Consider the following 18,844-nt stretch of genomic DNA (forward strand, 5'->3'; position numbering starts at 1 on the left):
ATAATAAGGGCTTTTCTTAACTCTTTTGATTAACTGAGATTCTACGTCACCTGCCCATATCATTAATTCTGCGACCGACAGTGTCATTTGAAAGAGGAATCAAATCAACATCTTTTAGTAACTTGTTGCCAAACATAGTTTTTACACATCTATTATACCTGGAAGTACATTTTCCCCGATAGAATGAAGTTTCGCTATGCGCAAACTTAAGAGATAGGATACTTCCAGTGCCTGGCTATTAATGGAACCCATGGCCGTAATTATATCTTTCCCATGATTTAATGTCCCTAAGCGTCGCTGAAAAAATTCAACTGGCTTATTTTTATCATTACAATGTTTAGTTTCTAAATGTTGTCGGAGTTTTGTAGGGTTCATATTCTCGTTCGACAACACTTCATAACACAAAACACATTGAGGTTTCTGTTCGTTTTCATCCCCACACCAAGTAAACCCGAATTCCAAATAATTTTCGCTAAATTTGTAGCGGCAGAATGACGAATAATAAAAGAGGGGTGAAGTGAACAACAATATAGTTTTATTGCTTCCACTGTTGAACATTCTGAAGCTATTTGTTGGTTTTTTAAGTCTCCATTTGATTTCAATAATTTTTACATACTTATTCAATATTAATTTGTTTTGTTTCAATAATTAAAAAATATATATTTATTTAATTAATTTAAGTCTGCCTGCGGACCACCTGTCCATCGTCGCGGAGATCATTTATGGTCCACAGACCACAGGTTGAGAAACACTGTTCTAGCCAGTCAGTCTTCTTTTCTTTTTTTGCCATTGTCTACCAAGTTAATTTAGGCCTTCTTCTTTTCGTTTTTCCCTTCTGGGATCCATGTCAAAGCTACTCTTGGAATCACTCTCTGCTGTCCATTTTCAGTATGCATCCAATCTATTTCTCCATATGTGTTTTTTTTTATTTCATTGGTGATACTTTTTTGCTCAGTCAGTTTATCTATGTCATCATTTGTTATACGTTGGGGCCAAAATATTTTTAATATGGGGAAGGGAGGGAGAGTGAAAAGTTCTGATAAACACCTAGAACAAAAATGATATATTAAAGCAATTGATATAACCACAAGAAAGAACATATCTTAAAACTCTTAAATCACCAAGTTTCATGGGGTTGTTTTAATATAATTTTTGTTCTAAGTGTCTATCAGAACTTTCAAGCCCTCCAATCTCATTTTATGCATACATTATGTTTGAAAACCATTTAATTTAGTTTCCTAGTTTTTTGGTCAGTTTCCATGTCTCTGATCCATGTAATGATATGGAATTAACATTGCTATTGAAGATCTTTGTTTTGGTTTTATTATGATATTTGGATGATTTCCATATATTATTCAATTTTCTGAAAGCCGTATTTGCTTTTGTTGATCATTGCACTATATCCCTGTCAGTATCTACATCTGCTCCCAAGTATGCAAAATTCTTAACTTCTACTGCATGCTATTTGATTTTAATTTCTTTGTGGCATTTGCTGTTCATTTTTAAAAACTTTGTTTTAGTTCTTAAATGGAACACTCGCTCTTATTTTCATGATATTCTTTCCACATCATCATCTTCTTATGGATCTCTTGCTTAATAAGGTTGCACATCCATTTCATTCCCACCCTATTTATTCTTAGAACTCTAGGAATGCATTCAGATACTGCCTCATTTAAGCACTTTTTCAAAGATTCCCATGCATTACTGACATATTTCCCATTTAGTAATTGATACCACGGGACCAAAGATAGAATTCTCCAAGTCAATCATAATTTACAGCTTTATAGTTATAAAGGCAGATGACATATCAACTATGTCATCTGCATAATCTATATCTTCCAAGTGTGCATTGGATTCCATTTAATTCCTCATTACACTTGTAACTTTTCTTATAATCCAATCAATGACTACATTTTAACAATAAATCAGATATGACACCAGCATGTCTTACACTGGCTCTTATTTCAAATCACTCAGATAATGTTTGCTTTGCAACAGCACAACTTTTACTTCCTTTGTACACTTCTTTGATTATTCTCACATATTTGTCAGGAATTCCATAGCGTCTAATAATTAACCATAATGTTTCTCTATCAATATTGTCAAATGCATTTGCAAAATCTATAAAATTTAGGTATATGAGGGTTGTTTGAAAAGTTTGGTAAATTTCCAATAGACGGTGACACAATTCCTTCATTCATACCAGTGTTGGCACATATCATCTTTTTCATGACCCCTGGCAAAATTTTAGCTATGTGCAACATGTAGTTCTCGTTTGGCAAACATTCAAAACAACCAAAATAACCATGTTTCCATTTTTCATAAAACTGGAGGAAAAACGAGTTTCGTACAGTGATAAACATTTTTATTTGAAGAAGTGGATGGCCACGCAGATCAAAGCCAAGTTAGATGCAGTTCACAGGGACTCTGCATCAGCAATAAAGACTGTTTATTTTTGGATAAATGAGTTTAAATGCGGTCGTATGTCCATCGAAGATGAAACACACTCTGGACACCCGAATGAGATTACTACGAAGGAAATGATCAACAAAATCCATGGTATCATTATGGAAGACTGGTGAGTGAAAGCGCGTGAGACTGCTGAGATTGTAGGCATCTAAACTGAACGGATGTATATTATCCTGCACGAAAAATTGCACATGAAAAAGCTGTGTGCATGACGGGTGCCGCAACTGTTGATTGTCGATCAAAAACACATGCGAAAAGGCATTTCAATGCAGTGTTTGGCAATGTTTAATTGCAATTCGCAGGATTTTTTGCATCGATTCGTGACTGTAGACGAAACTTGGATCCACCACTACACACTTAGTCCAAGCAGCAGTCGAAACAGTGGACAATGCCCATTGAAAGGGCACTGAAAAAAGCGAAAACCATTTTGTCAGCTGGGAAGGAAGGCCACTGTTTTTTGGGATTCCAAGAAATTATCATGATAGACTATTTGGAAAAGGGTAAGACAATAACAGGAGTCTATTATGTGTCATTGTTGAACTGTGTAAAAGAAGAACTGAAGAAAAAACAGCAAAGATTGGTGCACAAAAAAGTGCTCTTTCATCAAGACAATGAACTGTCCCACACATCAGCCATCCAATGACAAAATTGCATGATATGAGGTTTGAATTGGTTCCACATTGACTGTATTCTCCAGACTTGGCCCTCTGTGACTTCTTCTTGTTCCCAAACTTAAAAATTTCCTCAACGGGAAAAAATTTTCTTCGAACGAAGATGTCATCAAAGCTGTCAATGACTATTTTGCACAATTTGACAAATCCTACTTTTTTAGATGGGATGAAAAAATTGGACACTCGTTTGACCAAATGTGTATATCTTGATGGAGACTATGTTGAGAAATAAAGGAGAATGTCATGAAAACTGTCAATGACTATTTTGCACAATTTGACAAATCCTACTTTTTTAGATGGGATGAAAAAATTGGAAACTTTCTTGACCAAATCTTGATGGAGACTATGTTGAGAAATAAAGATGATTTTCTCCAAAAAAAAAATGTTGAACTTATTTTTTTTTTTACCAAATTAGAGAAAGGTTGTTGGAAGTTTTTTCACTTGGTTATACTATAAATTAAAGATACCAAGAAATTACACCCTATGTCCAAAAAGAAACCAAACTTTTTGAAAATAGAAGAAACTAGTGGTGCCACCCATTGTATCCTTTTGTTGTCGAAAGCAGCAACCTTCATTAGTGTTGTGTCAACTGTTTATGACATATCCTGTTAGTTCACAAGTTGATAAGTTCTACTATCAGGAGTTATAGTGCCAAGAGTGACAATGTGTTTTGACGAATGGTCGGAAAATGAGTTTCAAACAGAGAGCTGCGATTGACTTTTGTGTTAAACTTGGTAAAAGTTTTATCGAAATGCATCAAATGCTTCAAACCGCATACGGTGATGAATGCTTATCCTGTACACAAGTTTACAAGTGGTTTAAGCAATTTCAAAGTGGTTGTGAGATGCTTGAGGACGACGAAAAGCCAGGCCATCCAAAAACTGGACTGAACGAAGTTAATATCCAAAAAGTGAGATTTCATCAAAGAAAACCTGAAATCATCCGTGAGATTGATTGAAGATGAATTGGTGATTTTAAAATCAAATGTGCACAACATTTTGACTGAGAGTTTGGGCTTTCGTAAATTGAATTTGCGATTTGTTCCCCACAAGTTGACCGACGACCAAAAAAATGTATCGAATTGAACACTGTAAGGACCTCATTAAAACCGCTCGTAAGAACTAAAACTTTCTGGAAACGATCTTTACTGTGAGAAAACATGATGTTTTGAGTATGAGCCCAAAACAAAGTGCCAGAGTGCTGAGTGGAGACCAGCAGAAGAGGGGCATCTGAACAAAAGTCACTTGGAGAAGTCAAAAGTAAAGACAATACTGATTTTAATAAATTTAGTTTAATCCTTTATCGAAGTGTGAGCAAGCAAAGTTTGCGCCTGAAAATATCTTCCGGACTGAGGTAAGGTAGTACAACACCGGCAAACTCGCAGCAAAGGTGGATCAGCTCTCAACTCCTTGTCTCAGTATCTCCCATAATGCACAGCACATCTCCTTGCGGACATGTATACTGCTATGCATTAAGGGGAAGACGACTACCCATACTAGTTTCGACCTTTATTGAGGTCTCGTCAGTGGGAGCCAGGAGACAAGGAGTTGAGAGTTTGATCCACCTTTGCTGCGAGTTGCCCAGTGTTGTACTACCTTACCTCAGTCCTGAAGATATTTTCAGGCGCAAACTTTGTTTGCTCACACTTGGATAAAGGATTAAACTAAATTTATTATAGTCTAACCAAGCGAAAAATAAACTTTCAACATCTTTCTCTAAATCCAGAGTAATTTAATAATAAGGTGGCACACCTTTTGGCAACTCCTACAGGTAAGGATGACCTCTCCTATTGCTTCTGCCTTAGTATCTCTACTCTGGGCCTGGCTCCCATTGACGAGACCTCAATAAAGGTCGAAACTGGTATGGGTAGTGCCCCCCCTTTAATGCATAGCAGTATACATGTCCGCAAGGAGATGTGCTGTGCATTATGGGAGATACTGAGACAAGGAGTTGAGAGCTTGATCCACCTTTGCTGCAAGTTGCCCGGTATTGTACTACCTTACCTCGGGCCTGAAGATATTTTCAGGCGCAAACTTTGTTTGCTCACACTTGGGTAAAGGATTAAACTAAATTTATTATAGTCTAACCAAGTGAAAAATAAACTTTCAACAATACTGATTTGTTTCTACGATTATAAGGGCATTATCCACAAAGAATATTCGTTCCGACTGGTCAAACTGTCAATGGAGAGTTTTATCTCGAAGTTTTGAAGCGACTGCTAGCGGGAATTCGTTGTGTACGGCATGAATATCATGATGGAAGCAGCTGGGCACTTTTGCACGATAATGCACCATCATCGTTCGAACATTGTGAGACAGTTTTTGAGCAAAAACCAAGTTTATGTGTTGGATCATTCACCGTATTCACCTGATTTAGCACCCCTGTGACTTCTTCTCTTCTCCGGCCTTCATTTGCCGATGAAAGGAAAGCGATACAATACCATTGAAAACGTTCAAGCAGCAGTAACCACGACCCTCAACAGTATCCCAAAAACCAATATAAAAAATTCATTTAACGAATTAATTATAATAAATTTAGTTTAATCCTTTATCCAAGTGTAAGCAAACAAAGTTTGCGCCTGAAGGATCTTCAGGACTGAGGCAACTCATGGTAAAGGTGGACCAAGCTCTCATTACTTCTTGTCTCAGTATCTCCCATAATGCAAAGCACATCTCCTTGCGGGCATGTATAATGGATAGTGGCCCTTCCCTTAATGCTATGCATTAAGGGAAGGGCCACTATCCAAACCGGTTTCGACCTTTATTCAGGTCTCATCAGTGGGAGCCAGATCCAAAAGTGGTGATACTAAGGCAGAAGCAATGGAGAAGTCATATTTACCTATACGAGTTGCCAAAAGGTCGTCGTCATCATCATCAAATTCCTGCCATGTATCCTCAAGGGGTGTACAGGATATGATAGTACTACATGAAAAATTTACATCATTACTAACTTCCTATCTACAATTTTCCTCCAAATCAGTCTGTTACTTGTCAAGTTACAACATTATCAGGTCTTATATTTTTATCGTCTAAGGCAGTTTGTACTGTATCAATCCACCTACATCTTGGTCTCCCTCTGGGTCGTTTTCCTGCCAACCTGGCAGGAAACACTTGTTTTGCTAATCTTTCCTCACCCATTCTGTTAAGTGATCATACCACCTAAGATTAGCTCTGCTAATGCATTCCTGGATGTTGACAATGTCAAGTTCTTTCCTAATATCCTCGTTTTTAATATGATATTGCCATTGATGCCATCTATTCACACCTCTAATCTTTCTCATGACTCTCATATCTGCGATCTCTAGTCTTTGGTCAAGTGATTTACTTCTGACCCAGCTCTAAGATCCACAAGTTAAAACTGGTTTGAACACTGTTTTGTATACAGCTAATTTAGTGTTCCGACTAATTTCTCTCTTATTATTGAATTACTCTGGATTTAGAGAAAGATGTTGGAAGTTTTTTTTTTCACTTGGTTAGGCTATAATAAATTTAGTTTAATCCTTTATCCAATTGCAAGCAAACAAAGTTTCCACCTTAAGTATCTTCAGGACTGAAGCAACTCGTGGTAAAGTTATAGTATAGATAAGAAGTGATAAGAGTTTGGTCCACCTTTACCACGAGTTGCCACAGTCCTGAAGATACTTCAGTCACAAACTTTGTTTGCTTACTTGGATAAAGGATTAAACTAAATTTATTATAGCCTAACCAAGTGAAAAAAAAAACTTCCAACATCTTTCTCTAAATCCAGAGTAATTCAATAATAAGGGAGTAAACCTTTTGGCAACTCGTATAGCTAAATATGACCTCTCCATTGCTTCCACCTTAGGAACACTACCTCTGGGTCTGGCTCCCACTGATGAGACCTCAACAAAGATCGAAACCAGTCTGGGTAGTGACCCTTCCCTTAATGCATAGCATTATACATGTCTGCAAGAAGATGTGCTTTGCATTATGGGAGATACTAAGACAAGTAGTGATGAAAGCTTGGTCCACCTTTACCATGAGTTGCCTCAGGTGCAAACTTTGTTTGCTTACACTTGGATAAAGGATTAAACTAAATTTATTAAAGAAACAAGCTGCACTCAATCTACATGATATGCTAAAGTTACTAGTCAACCATTAAAACTATTAGCCTGACCTCTGGTGAAAAAAAAAAAGTGATTATTTTGGTTTATATTAAACTGAAGTTTTACTCTAACACAGTAGTTGTTTCTTTGATTTCTAAGATGTATTCTGATCATCATGCAAGCATGAAGGAAAGGATTTATAGATGAAGAGTTCATATACAGAATAAATGAGCCATAAACTGTGTGTGGTCCAACATATTTATATTGCATCACACGACATTCCACTATTATAAACATCACTATCGACAGTTTTTTTTTTTTGCATTTTATTAACATTTAATTATGCTGTTGTATCAAAATAAAAATGACAAGGACAACTAGATATTCTCAAATTACACATGTGTTAGGGGAAAAAATAATAATAAGCTATTACCTTTACTTCATCATGCCTTCTAAACCTTTTCACTTGTCTTAACCTCATATATTCAGATTTAACTTTCTTCTTCCATTCTGCAGATACTTTTAAAGACACAGTGTGTGCATGATCTGATGTGGCCTTCTCAATAGGCTTTGATGATGATGATGATGATGGTGATTGCCTAGATTATCGTAAAATATTAGAACAAAATATTACTGGTGTCATTATAAAAAGAAAATAGCAATTTTATACGAGGACACAAAAGTATGAATACATTCATAATTATAGTACATACTGCATAATATATTTATGAACGTAACTGGTATAGAATTTTTAAAAAATTTCTTGCACCAGATCATGAAAGACATGGTAGAAATTCCCTTACTGAAATCTCTGAAGCATATATCTTATTCTCAATTCATTCTACTGTGGGAGGGAAAAAAAAAAACCGTGAAATTCAGTAGCCAATTAATGTCTATCTACACCAACTAGTCTTGAATTATAATTTCATTACAATACATAGAATAATAATAAGAGAGAACTCAATTCTGCATGAAGTGTACACTCATGAGCAGTTGAATTAGAGATACCCTGCGGTGTTAGCGAAATGGTGCTGTGGTCGCCCCGGCGAATGGAATAGTGCCACGCAGCGTGCGATGGGGATGTTGTCAGACCTTGTACTGACCGTCTGAGTAATAGTCGAGCACAGAATAGGGAAGACTCGAGATCTCAGCAAATTCGATCACGGCCAGATAGTCGAAGCCAGACGTATGGGGCACTCCATCTCCGAAGTCGTGCAGGCACTGGGCTTTTCACGGGCCACTGTGTCAAGAGTGTACTATGAGTACATGGAATCAGGTAAAACCACAGCTGCCAGGGGAAACTGCCGTGGTGTACAACGTGTCGATGACAGGGGACGTTGTCGGCTGGCTCAGATGGTAACAGCAGATAGACGAGCCACAGTGCCACAGATCACTGGCCAATTCAATGCTGGAGAACAACAATGTGTGAGTAGCCACACCATTCAGAACCATCTCCCTGCTATGGGGTACAGAAGCCACTGCTGCCCGTCTAGGGTACCTCTGCTCACTGCACGTCACAAGGCACAACAATTAGCATGGGCACAGGAATACCATCATTGGACATTCGACACATGGAAAAAGGTCATCTGGACTGATGAGTCGAGGTACACATTGGTACACGCCGATGGCAGGGTACAAGTGCGTCGCCAAGCACATGAAGTGATGGATCCCTCGTGCCAGCAGGGTACAGTTAAGGTGGTGGTGGTATCCTAATATGGGGACTGTTTATGTGGGATGAATCGAGTCCCCTGGTACATCTACCATCGTCCTTCACCGGTGAACGATACAGGAACCTACTGTCAGATCGTGTGCACCCATTTCTGTGCCTACAGCACCCTGCAGGGTAGTTGCAGGAAGGAGACCTGTACTTATTGAATACAGCAAGACAATGCACCAGCTCACTGCTCCCAAATTGTGGTCGAGTGGGTGGATGAACACTCCACGAACATGAGGATGCTTGGCTGACCCCCCCCCCCCCCCCCCCGAGGTCTCCTGACCTCAATCCTATTGAACACATCTGGAATGCTGTTGAGAGAGATATACATGCCCTGGACTCTGCTCTGATCAATCTCCGTGAATTGTGGGAGGCTGTGCAGCAGTCAAGGATGAGTTTGGCTCCCCAATGCTTCCGGTGCCTTGTTGAGTCCATGCCATGCCACATCGCTGCCATCATCAAGACGAAAGGGGGTGCTACCGGCTACTGGGCAGGTATCTCTAATTCGACTGCTCATGAGTGTACATTTCTATAGTTTTCTTAATATGTTAATAAAACTTGTGGAAAGTCCACAGAACATACTAAACAAACTCAAAGGTGGTTGGTAGTGATCTGTTTAAAATGCAATTAATATGGAAGTTGAGAAGGAGATAAAAATATCAGCAGCAACAAAGTACCAAAGTTTGTAACATTGAATAATGAAAATTTGGTAAGACTGAATATAAAAGGAAGGATATTACATGACATGGTGATTAACTTATAAAATGTGCAAATGATGACTGCATTACTACTTTCGTGGGAATTAAAGAAAAGAAAAACCCACTTTTACTGGACGTTACATTCTCAAACAATCTGCTCATCATCCTTATCAAAAAACAAGAATCATAAAATGTTAAATTCAATGAGCTAGAATTAACTGCACAACTCCCCAACGAATTACAGAAAGAACTTTCCACTAACAAACATTACATGAAATTAAATGGCTTCTCCGAAAAGACTACACATCTGTTCGATTCCTACAATCCAATCCAGAACAACAAAGAATCAATTTCAAGAATTCTGAAGAAATATGATTTAACAGCCACTTATATCCCTATTAATAAAATATCCAGCTCCTTCCCTTCTTCTAAAGATAAACGCTCAACTATGTCGCTGCCTGGTGTATATCAAGTTCCGTGTGACTGCAATCTGTCGTACTTTGGACAAACCGGATGCTCCATAGAAAAAAGAATACAAGTACATCAATCATACATTCTTCACAACAAATCCAATAAGCCTGGATTGTCGCAACACGTGATAGAGACAAGTCACAACATTCTCTGGTCCGGGACTCGCCTTTTACAGATGTCGCTATAAATTCGAATGCCTATTCAAAGATAGTGCTGAGGCCTTACTTCAACACCCTAACTTGAATCGAAATGATTGCCTATCCTTGTCAAAAATATGGGAAAGTTTAATCCAGATAACACACTAAGTTTTTTTTTTTTTTTTTTCAATTGAAACCTAATTCTTACATTAGTCTAATATTATCTTTAATTGAATTTATAAATTAAGATTGTTGTATGAAATTGTGAATTGATACCTGTAGTTTATTCATCACTGATGAAATTTACCTCTCTTTAGTGCTTAGCAATGTAACATCACGTGGCTTGTTCTACTTTTGAATGATCAATTGTTTGTATTACATCTTGTAAAAACTGTTCCTATCAAAGCCACTGATGATAGTCTGTCAATTTCAGACTAAAATATTTGGCAAATATTAAAATATTCTTGTGCTAACGTGCTGATAATTCTTAAAGGTGGTCACTGTAGATACAAATGATTTAACTAGTGGTAAATACAGTATGAGAGAAGACATGAAAGTAATGCTGGAAAAAGCAAGAGTAAGCAGGCTTATTTCTAAGAGAATTACAAGAGTAAACAGAAAGAGAGAATGAGCAAAAATCATTGAATAATTTGCCATGAAGGCAAATTATTCAATGCAAAGGCTATGGTACATATCCTTTGCATTGAATAATTGAAGGAATGGTTGTAAGTTTTGGATATACAGAGCATGATTGATGAAAGAATACTTTCCCTCATCATGTTACATGATGATCAGCATTTTACACAAATTATGGACTCTACAACCGTGTTATAAATACATGGCCCAAAGTACTGTTAAAAAATTCACTCACATTACACTCGTTCCCTGAGAATTTACAGTTTACCAAAGATTCACAAACAAAACACACCACTCTGGCCGATAGTTGAAGGTATAGACAGCCCCAATTATCATCTAGTCAAGAAACTGGCTTCAAGGAGTTGGTAAGTCATTCCCCCTCCTAATAATAAATCATCTTGTTACAGTGTGATGATTTTGTTACAAGATGATTTATTAGTCAGTTTTGACGTATCTGCCCTCTTCACAAATGTCCCAATCAATGACACGTTTCTTCTATTACAGGACATATTCCCTCCTGATATCACAGCACTCTTTATGCATGTACTACGTTCTGGCTATTTTACGTGGCAAATTCTACCTACAAAAAGAAGGCACAGCCAGGGGCTCACCATTATCCCCCTATTGCTAAATTTTACAAGGAACATTTTGAGCAACATGTATAGATTACTCTCATTTAAAACCTAAAGTCTGGCTTAGATACTTTGACAATGTTTTCGCTATCTGGCCACATGGTTGCCAGACACTAGACACTTTCCTCAGGAACCTAAACAAACAACATAAACACACACAATTCACAATCGAGACTGAAAAGCAGAACACACTTCCGTTTCTAGATACATTTGTCACACGTCTTCCTTCTGGCAATCTTTCCTTCACCCAAAAATCAATACGTACTGGCCAATATATACACAAAAACTCCTACCAACACCAAAACTACAGAAAAAGGGTCATTAATACACTAAAAAACAGGGCTTTGAAGATTTGCTCCAATGAACAAGTACTTAAAGATGAATTAAAAGTTATCAACAATACCTTCCTAAAAAATGGTTACAGCCAAAATACTATCAACAAAATTCAGTACAAGACTGCGCTTAAAAACAAAAATAAACAAGACTACAATAAAACTAACCATTCCACACATTAAAGGGATATCAAACAAAATAAACACAATACTACAAAAATACAACCACAAAGTCACCTTTAAACCTCCTGCAAAATTAAAGAACTTACCGAACTCATCCAAGGATCCACTCCCTCCACTCACCCACCCTGGAGTATACCGTATTCATTACACATGTAATTTGCCCTATATAGGGGAAACAGGACACACAATTCCTATCAGAAAAAAGGAACATAAATGACACATTAAATATAATAACTATGGTCAAGCTGGTCTTTCTAATCATGACCTGAACACTTTACATAGAATTGAACATAAATTTAAAGAGCCTGTGAGATTGAGATTCTTATCAATCATCCTAATCTTAACAATAATGATGGTCTAAAAATCCCAAGCATATGAAAAGCACATATTCAACCCACTTTAACCTTTCTCCCTAAGAGTTAATTTTAAATAGAACCATTGGTAATCCAGGATCCTAAATCTAATATAACAACTGTCATGTTAAATTAGGACATCATTATCACTGTAATAAAACTATCTATATTATTATTATTATTATTACGGGCAACTCCAGGGAGTCGACAGACTCATCGAGGGAGGCCCTAACATCATGTCAAGAACAACTATTCGATATTCACACAATATCTATCATACTCACCTTGAACTCATTCACAGTCATGGTACCCACAACAGACTCGGGCAGCTTATTCCACTCATTCACCACTCTCCAAGTAAAAAACATAACACCCTTGCTAACCGCATTCTTGTCCAGCTTCCATGTATGGTCCCTAGTCCTCCCACCACCAGTCCTATTCTCAAAAATATCTTCTGAATTAATCTTACAGAACATCTTCAGTAATTTGAATGTTTCAATCATATCACCCCTTTTCCACCTATCAACCAATTTCTGCAACCCACAAATCTTCAACCTGTTCTCATAAGGTTCATTCCATAGACCTGCTATCATCTTGGTCACTCGTCTCTGGATCCTCTCCACCTATTTCCTCCCCATCAAGAAGAAACCCTGGCATCCATATCTGGGCACAGTAGTCTAGATGGGGTCTTATCAAGGCTCGATACAGAGGAACAATAACTTGTTTGTCTCTGCTTGTTAAAGTATTTTTCAGCAACCAAGTGATTTGATGAGCTGATTTAGCCACTTTTGCAATGTGCCACCTAAACTTCAACTCCCTATCCACCAACACTCCCAAATCCCTGGCCTCATCAATCTCCTGGAGTACGGTTCCACCAATTTGATATACTGCTGCTAATCTTGTCACCCCAAAATTCATAACCTTACACTTTTTAACACATTAAATTGACATCCATTCTCCTTAGCCCAGTCCTCCAAACTATCCAAATCATCTTGCAAAATTTTGAGATCCTGTGCACTCACTATTGCTCTACCCAACTTTGCATCATCAGAAAACAAGTGAACACTTCCTCTCAGATCCTTTCTTATATCGTTAATGAACAAATTGAAAAGTAGTAGTCCAAGAACAGAACCCTGTGGCACACCACTAGTCACAGGCAGTCTTTTGGACTCTACTCCTGAATAAACCACTCTCTGATATCTCTACATCAACCACCCTCCTATCCATCTCACCAACCCTATATCCATCCCCATATGCTGCAGTTTACTGATTAGAATTCCATGTGTTATCCTGTCAAACACCTTAGCAAGGTCCAGTAGAATCACTGTAAACCCATTACCCTTATTCAGTTCAGCCATCACTGTGAGCAAGTTACTGAGGCATGATCTACCCTTCACAAAACCATGTTGTCCACCATATAGTATCCCATTTTCATCTATCCAATCCTGTATTTTTCTCTTGACTAATTTCTCCAAGACCTTGACAACGATTCCTGATATGCTAATCGGTCGGTAATTTACAACAGCAGTTCTTGGAACCTCCTTTATGCAGTGGAACTATTTTCTCCTCTTTCCACCCCCTCAGGACTAACCCAGACCTGAAACTCAAATTAAACAAAATGGTCAAGGGCACCTGACAATTCTTCAGCCGCTTCACGTACGACACTAGCTGGTATACCATCCAATCCCACAGATGTATTGACATTGAGGTTTTGTAATAGACTATTCACCTCCACTTCATTCACCACAATTCCTGTATAATCTATTGGTTCATTCATTCCTGCAATGTCACCACCTGGATGATATACACTTGCAATGATATACTCTTTGTTTTTCTATATGAAAGAATGTTTCTCTGATGTTGTCTTAAATAGAATATAGCTTTGATGTAAGCTTTGATTTAATTTATTTTATTTTATTTCATTTATTTATTGTATTTTATTTTATTTTATTTTCACTAGAAGTCAGGCCAGTAGAATAACTGTTGATCAAATCATTATCTCTTCAGCATACTATGTGAAATGTAATTTAGCTTGTCTCTGTATATACACGTATACTCCCAGATGATCCTTAATATAAAGGTCAAAATGTGGGAAAATTAAAATAATTATTTATAACATGGTTGTAGAGTCCATAATTTGTGTAAAATGGGTGGAAGAATACATTTTTATAAGATAGATGGCTTGGCACTTGAGTGTATTTGGTATCAGGTGTCTGAAGAAATTGCTTATTGGTATGAGACCTAGTATGGAGAATACGACAAACTAAATCATGTGAGGAAGAGTGGCAAATATCTATACATAACTTTTTTTGTATATATCACTCCTGCAGAGGAGAGCCTATAGTAAATAAATGCTCTGTTTGGGCTGGAATCAGGAACAGAGTAATTTGTTTACATTCTAAAACAGTAGGATGTTGTAGTCCTTTGGGAAACTTCATGGGAGGTGGGGTGGGGAGGCTATTCTGCAGAACTGCAGCAAACCAGGGCGAAATAAATACAATACCTTTTCTTACTGTAGCTTCTTGTTCACTGCACAAATTAGCTATCAACCTGATAATGTCTTGAGGAAAACACATTACTTTCATTACCTCCCACATTTCACATGCTGAACACAGTCAAGGCTTTGGAGTAATCTATGGAAGCACATTACTAAAAGAAGTTTAAACGCTCCATACTTCTCAAATGATCTGTCTACAGCAAAGGATTTGAATCTTCGGTAGCTTTGTCTTTCTTGAAAGCTGCCTGTTTTCTCATGCATCTCAGGTCTTTGTTTTTCAGATTGCATTACTATTGTTGTTGTTGTTTCAATAACTGGAGATCCAGCCACCACTTCCAAACCTGCCTGGATGAAGAAGGGCAACATTTTCCTGTTGAATTCAACATTAAGAAATTCAAAAAAAAAAATAATATTGATAAATAAATAAATATGTTCCAATTGTTTCTGCATTTGCTGAAGCTTTTGAGGACACCTGATAAACAACAGGAAGAAAATTTTTCATTCTCAGTAGCAGGTTGGTTCAGCCCCAGAGCTCCCTGCCCATCACGGAGATATATACATGGACGCCTGCTCTCTGGCAAGCAATGACTAAGCTTGGGAGTGAAATGGATACTAAGTATATCTCCTAGCTGCTATGATGGCACCACAGCAAGCCTTCAGCCTTGTACCCAGACCCACCATTTGGAAAGATACTTATTGCAATACAGTTAACCCTAACTGACTGATTCTGGATGGACAACTGTCTTGCTGACACAGAGGCCAAAATAATGCAAGACTATCAGAATCCCCTATCCAGATGTTCATTGATTGCACCACACAATATGTCTGCACAATTCCTTCGCAGATTATTCAATGCAAGAAAAAAATCTTCAAGGGAAGAATTCTTTACAGAATTCTTTATTTCACTTTTCTCACATTCATTGTGAGAAAAGTGAAATAATATTGTAATGATACACATAAATAAAAAACTAATGCAAAATAAGGCATATTTTATAAAATATAGATTCTTTCTGTATTTCTATATTATTTATTTAATTAGTTTTATTTTACTTTTTTTATATTTTCGTTCTGTATGAATTGAAATATTTTGTATTTTATTGATCAGTGAATTTCCTAATTTCTGCTTATTTCTTAAAATATTAATGTTTTTTTTTTCTTCTTACTGGGATACCACAGACTTTGTATGTGGGATATTAATATCTAACAAAAGTGTGAAAGAATAATCAGGAAGTATAAGCAGAAAATTTAAGAATGTTTATTTTTGTAACTTTCACTATTTTTCTATGCACTTCCGATCGTTTATATAAATATCCAAAGAACAAATCGTTTTTGATAATTATTCTACGGTGGAACAGAATATTTTTTTTTGTAAATATATTTCTGTCCTAGTGAAATAGGTTCTAGGATATCTATCCGTGAAAATTTAATCTGGAGGAGTTTTTTTTTTATTATTATTATTATTTTTTAATTTGGTAAACCGTTCCAGTTCAGAAGGAAAAATAATGCTCCATCTAAAAAACAAATGTTATAAAAATAAATAAGCATTTTTAAATTTGGTGCTCTTACACCTTAACCACCCTATCACACTCTTATACGAGGGCTGTTCAATAAGTAATAAGACTAATTTTACTGTCGTGAAACCACTCATCACAATATTAATTTCTGTGGAATAAAGAAATGTTGCTGCCTGTATTAACAAAAGAGGTTGATAGATGGTGTATATGGGCTGATGTGCTAGAGTGTCACATGACTAAATGCAAGCTTGTTTCGGCGTGCCTACAAGCTGCAACCGGTCGTCGAAATGGAAGCGCCCTTGGAACAGCGTTATGCGATTAAATTTTGTGTGCATTTACAAAAATCGGCATCAGACACTTTTAACATGATACGTGAAGCTTTCCACGATGAAGCAATGTTGAGGGCAAGTGTTTTTCGCTGGCATAAAACTTTTAAGGAAGGAAGGCAAAATGTGGAAGATCTTAAACGTGAGGGAAGACCTTCAACGTCCATCACAGGGCAATGATCAACATAGCAGTGATTATCATCAAGGAGGATCGCAGAATTACAGTACGGCAGCTGCATGTTGTCCTGAATATTTCTGTGGGAAGTGTTCACTCAATCATGGCTGAACATTTGGGACTGAAACGTGTTTGCGCCTGATGGATTCCCAAACTCTTGACACTGGAACAAATGCAGCATCGAGTGGAAGGCAGAATGTGGAAGATCTTAAACGTGAGGGAAGACCTTCAACGTCCATCACAGGGCAATGATCAACATAGCAGTGATTATCATCAAGGAGGATCGCAGAATTACAGTACGGCAGCTGCATGTTGTCCTGAATATTTCTGTGGGAAGTGTTCACTCAATCATGGCTGAACATTTGGGACTGAAACGTGTTTGCGCCTGATGGATTCCCAAACTCTTGACACTGGAACAAATGCAGCATCGAGTGGATGTGTGCACAGAATGGAAAGAAAGACTGGAACAAGAAGGCAACAACTTCTTAAAACGCATCATTACAGCAGATGAAGCGCGGTTGTATCACTGTGACCCTACAATGAAACAAAGCAGTGAATGGAAGCATCCGTCTTCGCCTATCCCCAAGAAAGCAAAAACTGTAAAATCGACTGGTAAAGTTACGACCATAATGTTTTTTTGACTACAAAGGCATTGTTTACCAACACGCTGTAGAACCCAGGAATACTGTAAACGGCTCATACTATGCGGATGTTTTACGGACAATGGTACAGCACGTCAAAAGGAAGCATCCATTGCTGAAGAATGGCTTCTTATTGCACCACGATAATGCAAGGCCATATATTGCTGGTTGTGCAGTGGACGTTTTGCAGAACAACATAGATATCCTACCACACCCTTCATACAGTCCTGATCTCACACTGTGCGATTTCTCGCTGTTTCCTCAGCTCAATAAACCACTAAGAGGCCGCCATTTCGAAAGCAACAAAGCATGTGTAAAAGCTGCGAAGGTGGTTTTGAAAGAACTCTCAAAAAACGGACTTTGACATGTGTTTAAGAAGTGGACGCAACGTTGGGACAAATGTATCGCATCTCGTGGTAGCTACTTCGAAAAAGACCATGTAAATGATGACGATTAAAGGTAATCTGTTTTCTGTATAAATATAGTCTTATAACTTATTGAACAGCCTACACAGAATATTAATATCCCATCTACAGAGTCTATAATATCTAAGTAAGAAGATATTTTACATAATAAACAAAAAATTAGGGAATTCACTGATCAGTAAAATCAGTGAAATACAAAATATTAATTTTGTATTTCACTTTATACTGAATAAAAATATAAACAACAAATTACATGATAACCACAATAATTAACTTTAATGAAATGAAAGTACAGATATTAGCCGGCCTGGTTGGCCGAGTGGTTAGAGTATCCACTCTCCAGCCAAAATTCTGCGGGTTCGAATCCTGCCGTGGGCATGGATGTTTGTGATTATCTATGAAAATACTAGTGGTGGTAGTAGATAGCGTTGGTGTAGATAATGGGGTTGGTGGATTGAGTGGTGGAGATGGAAAGTTGTAGAGTTTTCATTTTACATGAATTATGGTCTCTACAACCATGTTATAAATAATTATTTTAATTTCCCAACGTTTTGACCTTCATATTAAGGTCATCATCATGAGTATACACATGTATATAAATACAGAAACAATCTAAATTACATTTCACATTGTATGCTGAAGACACAATGATCTGATCAACAGTTATTCTACTGGCCTGATCTCTAGTGAAAATAAAATTAAATTACAATAAATAAATGAAATAAAATAAATTAAATTAACTATATCAAAGCTATATTCTATTTAAGACAACATCGAAGATGCATCCTTTCACATAGGTAGTTTTGTTACAGTGAAAATGATGTCCTAATTTAACATGACAATTGTTATATTAGATTTAGGATTACCTATAGTTCTATTTAAAATTAACTCTTAGGGAGAAAGG

General features: G+C 37.2%; 1 protein-coding gene across 4 annotated transcripts in view; it reads right to left on the reverse strand.

Moving 5' to 3' along the window:
* The window catches only part of E(z) (histone-lysine N-methyltransferase E(z)), a 516,600-nt gene that overhangs the window by 373,703 nt on the left and 124,053 nt on the right, over positions 1-18,844 (reverse strand). For all 4 annotated transcript variants that reach the window (XM_090413305.1, XM_090413314.1, XM_090413324.1 and 1 more), the window contains exon 2: positions 7,640-7,805. In XM_090413305.1, coding sequence (XP_090269431.1) covers positions 7,640-7,805 — 166 coding nt within the window. The remainder of the gene's footprint in view (positions 1-7,639; positions 7,806-18,844) is intronic.

Source organism: Typopeltis vanoorti, chromosome 2 (assembly GCF_054136105.1).
Source record: "Typopeltis vanoorti isolate ZY-2024b chromosome 2, IOZ_Tvanoo_1.0, whole genome shotgun sequence".
Taxonomy (NCBI): domain Eukaryota; kingdom Metazoa; phylum Arthropoda; class Arachnida; order Uropygi; family Thelyphonidae; genus Typopeltis; species Typopeltis vanoorti.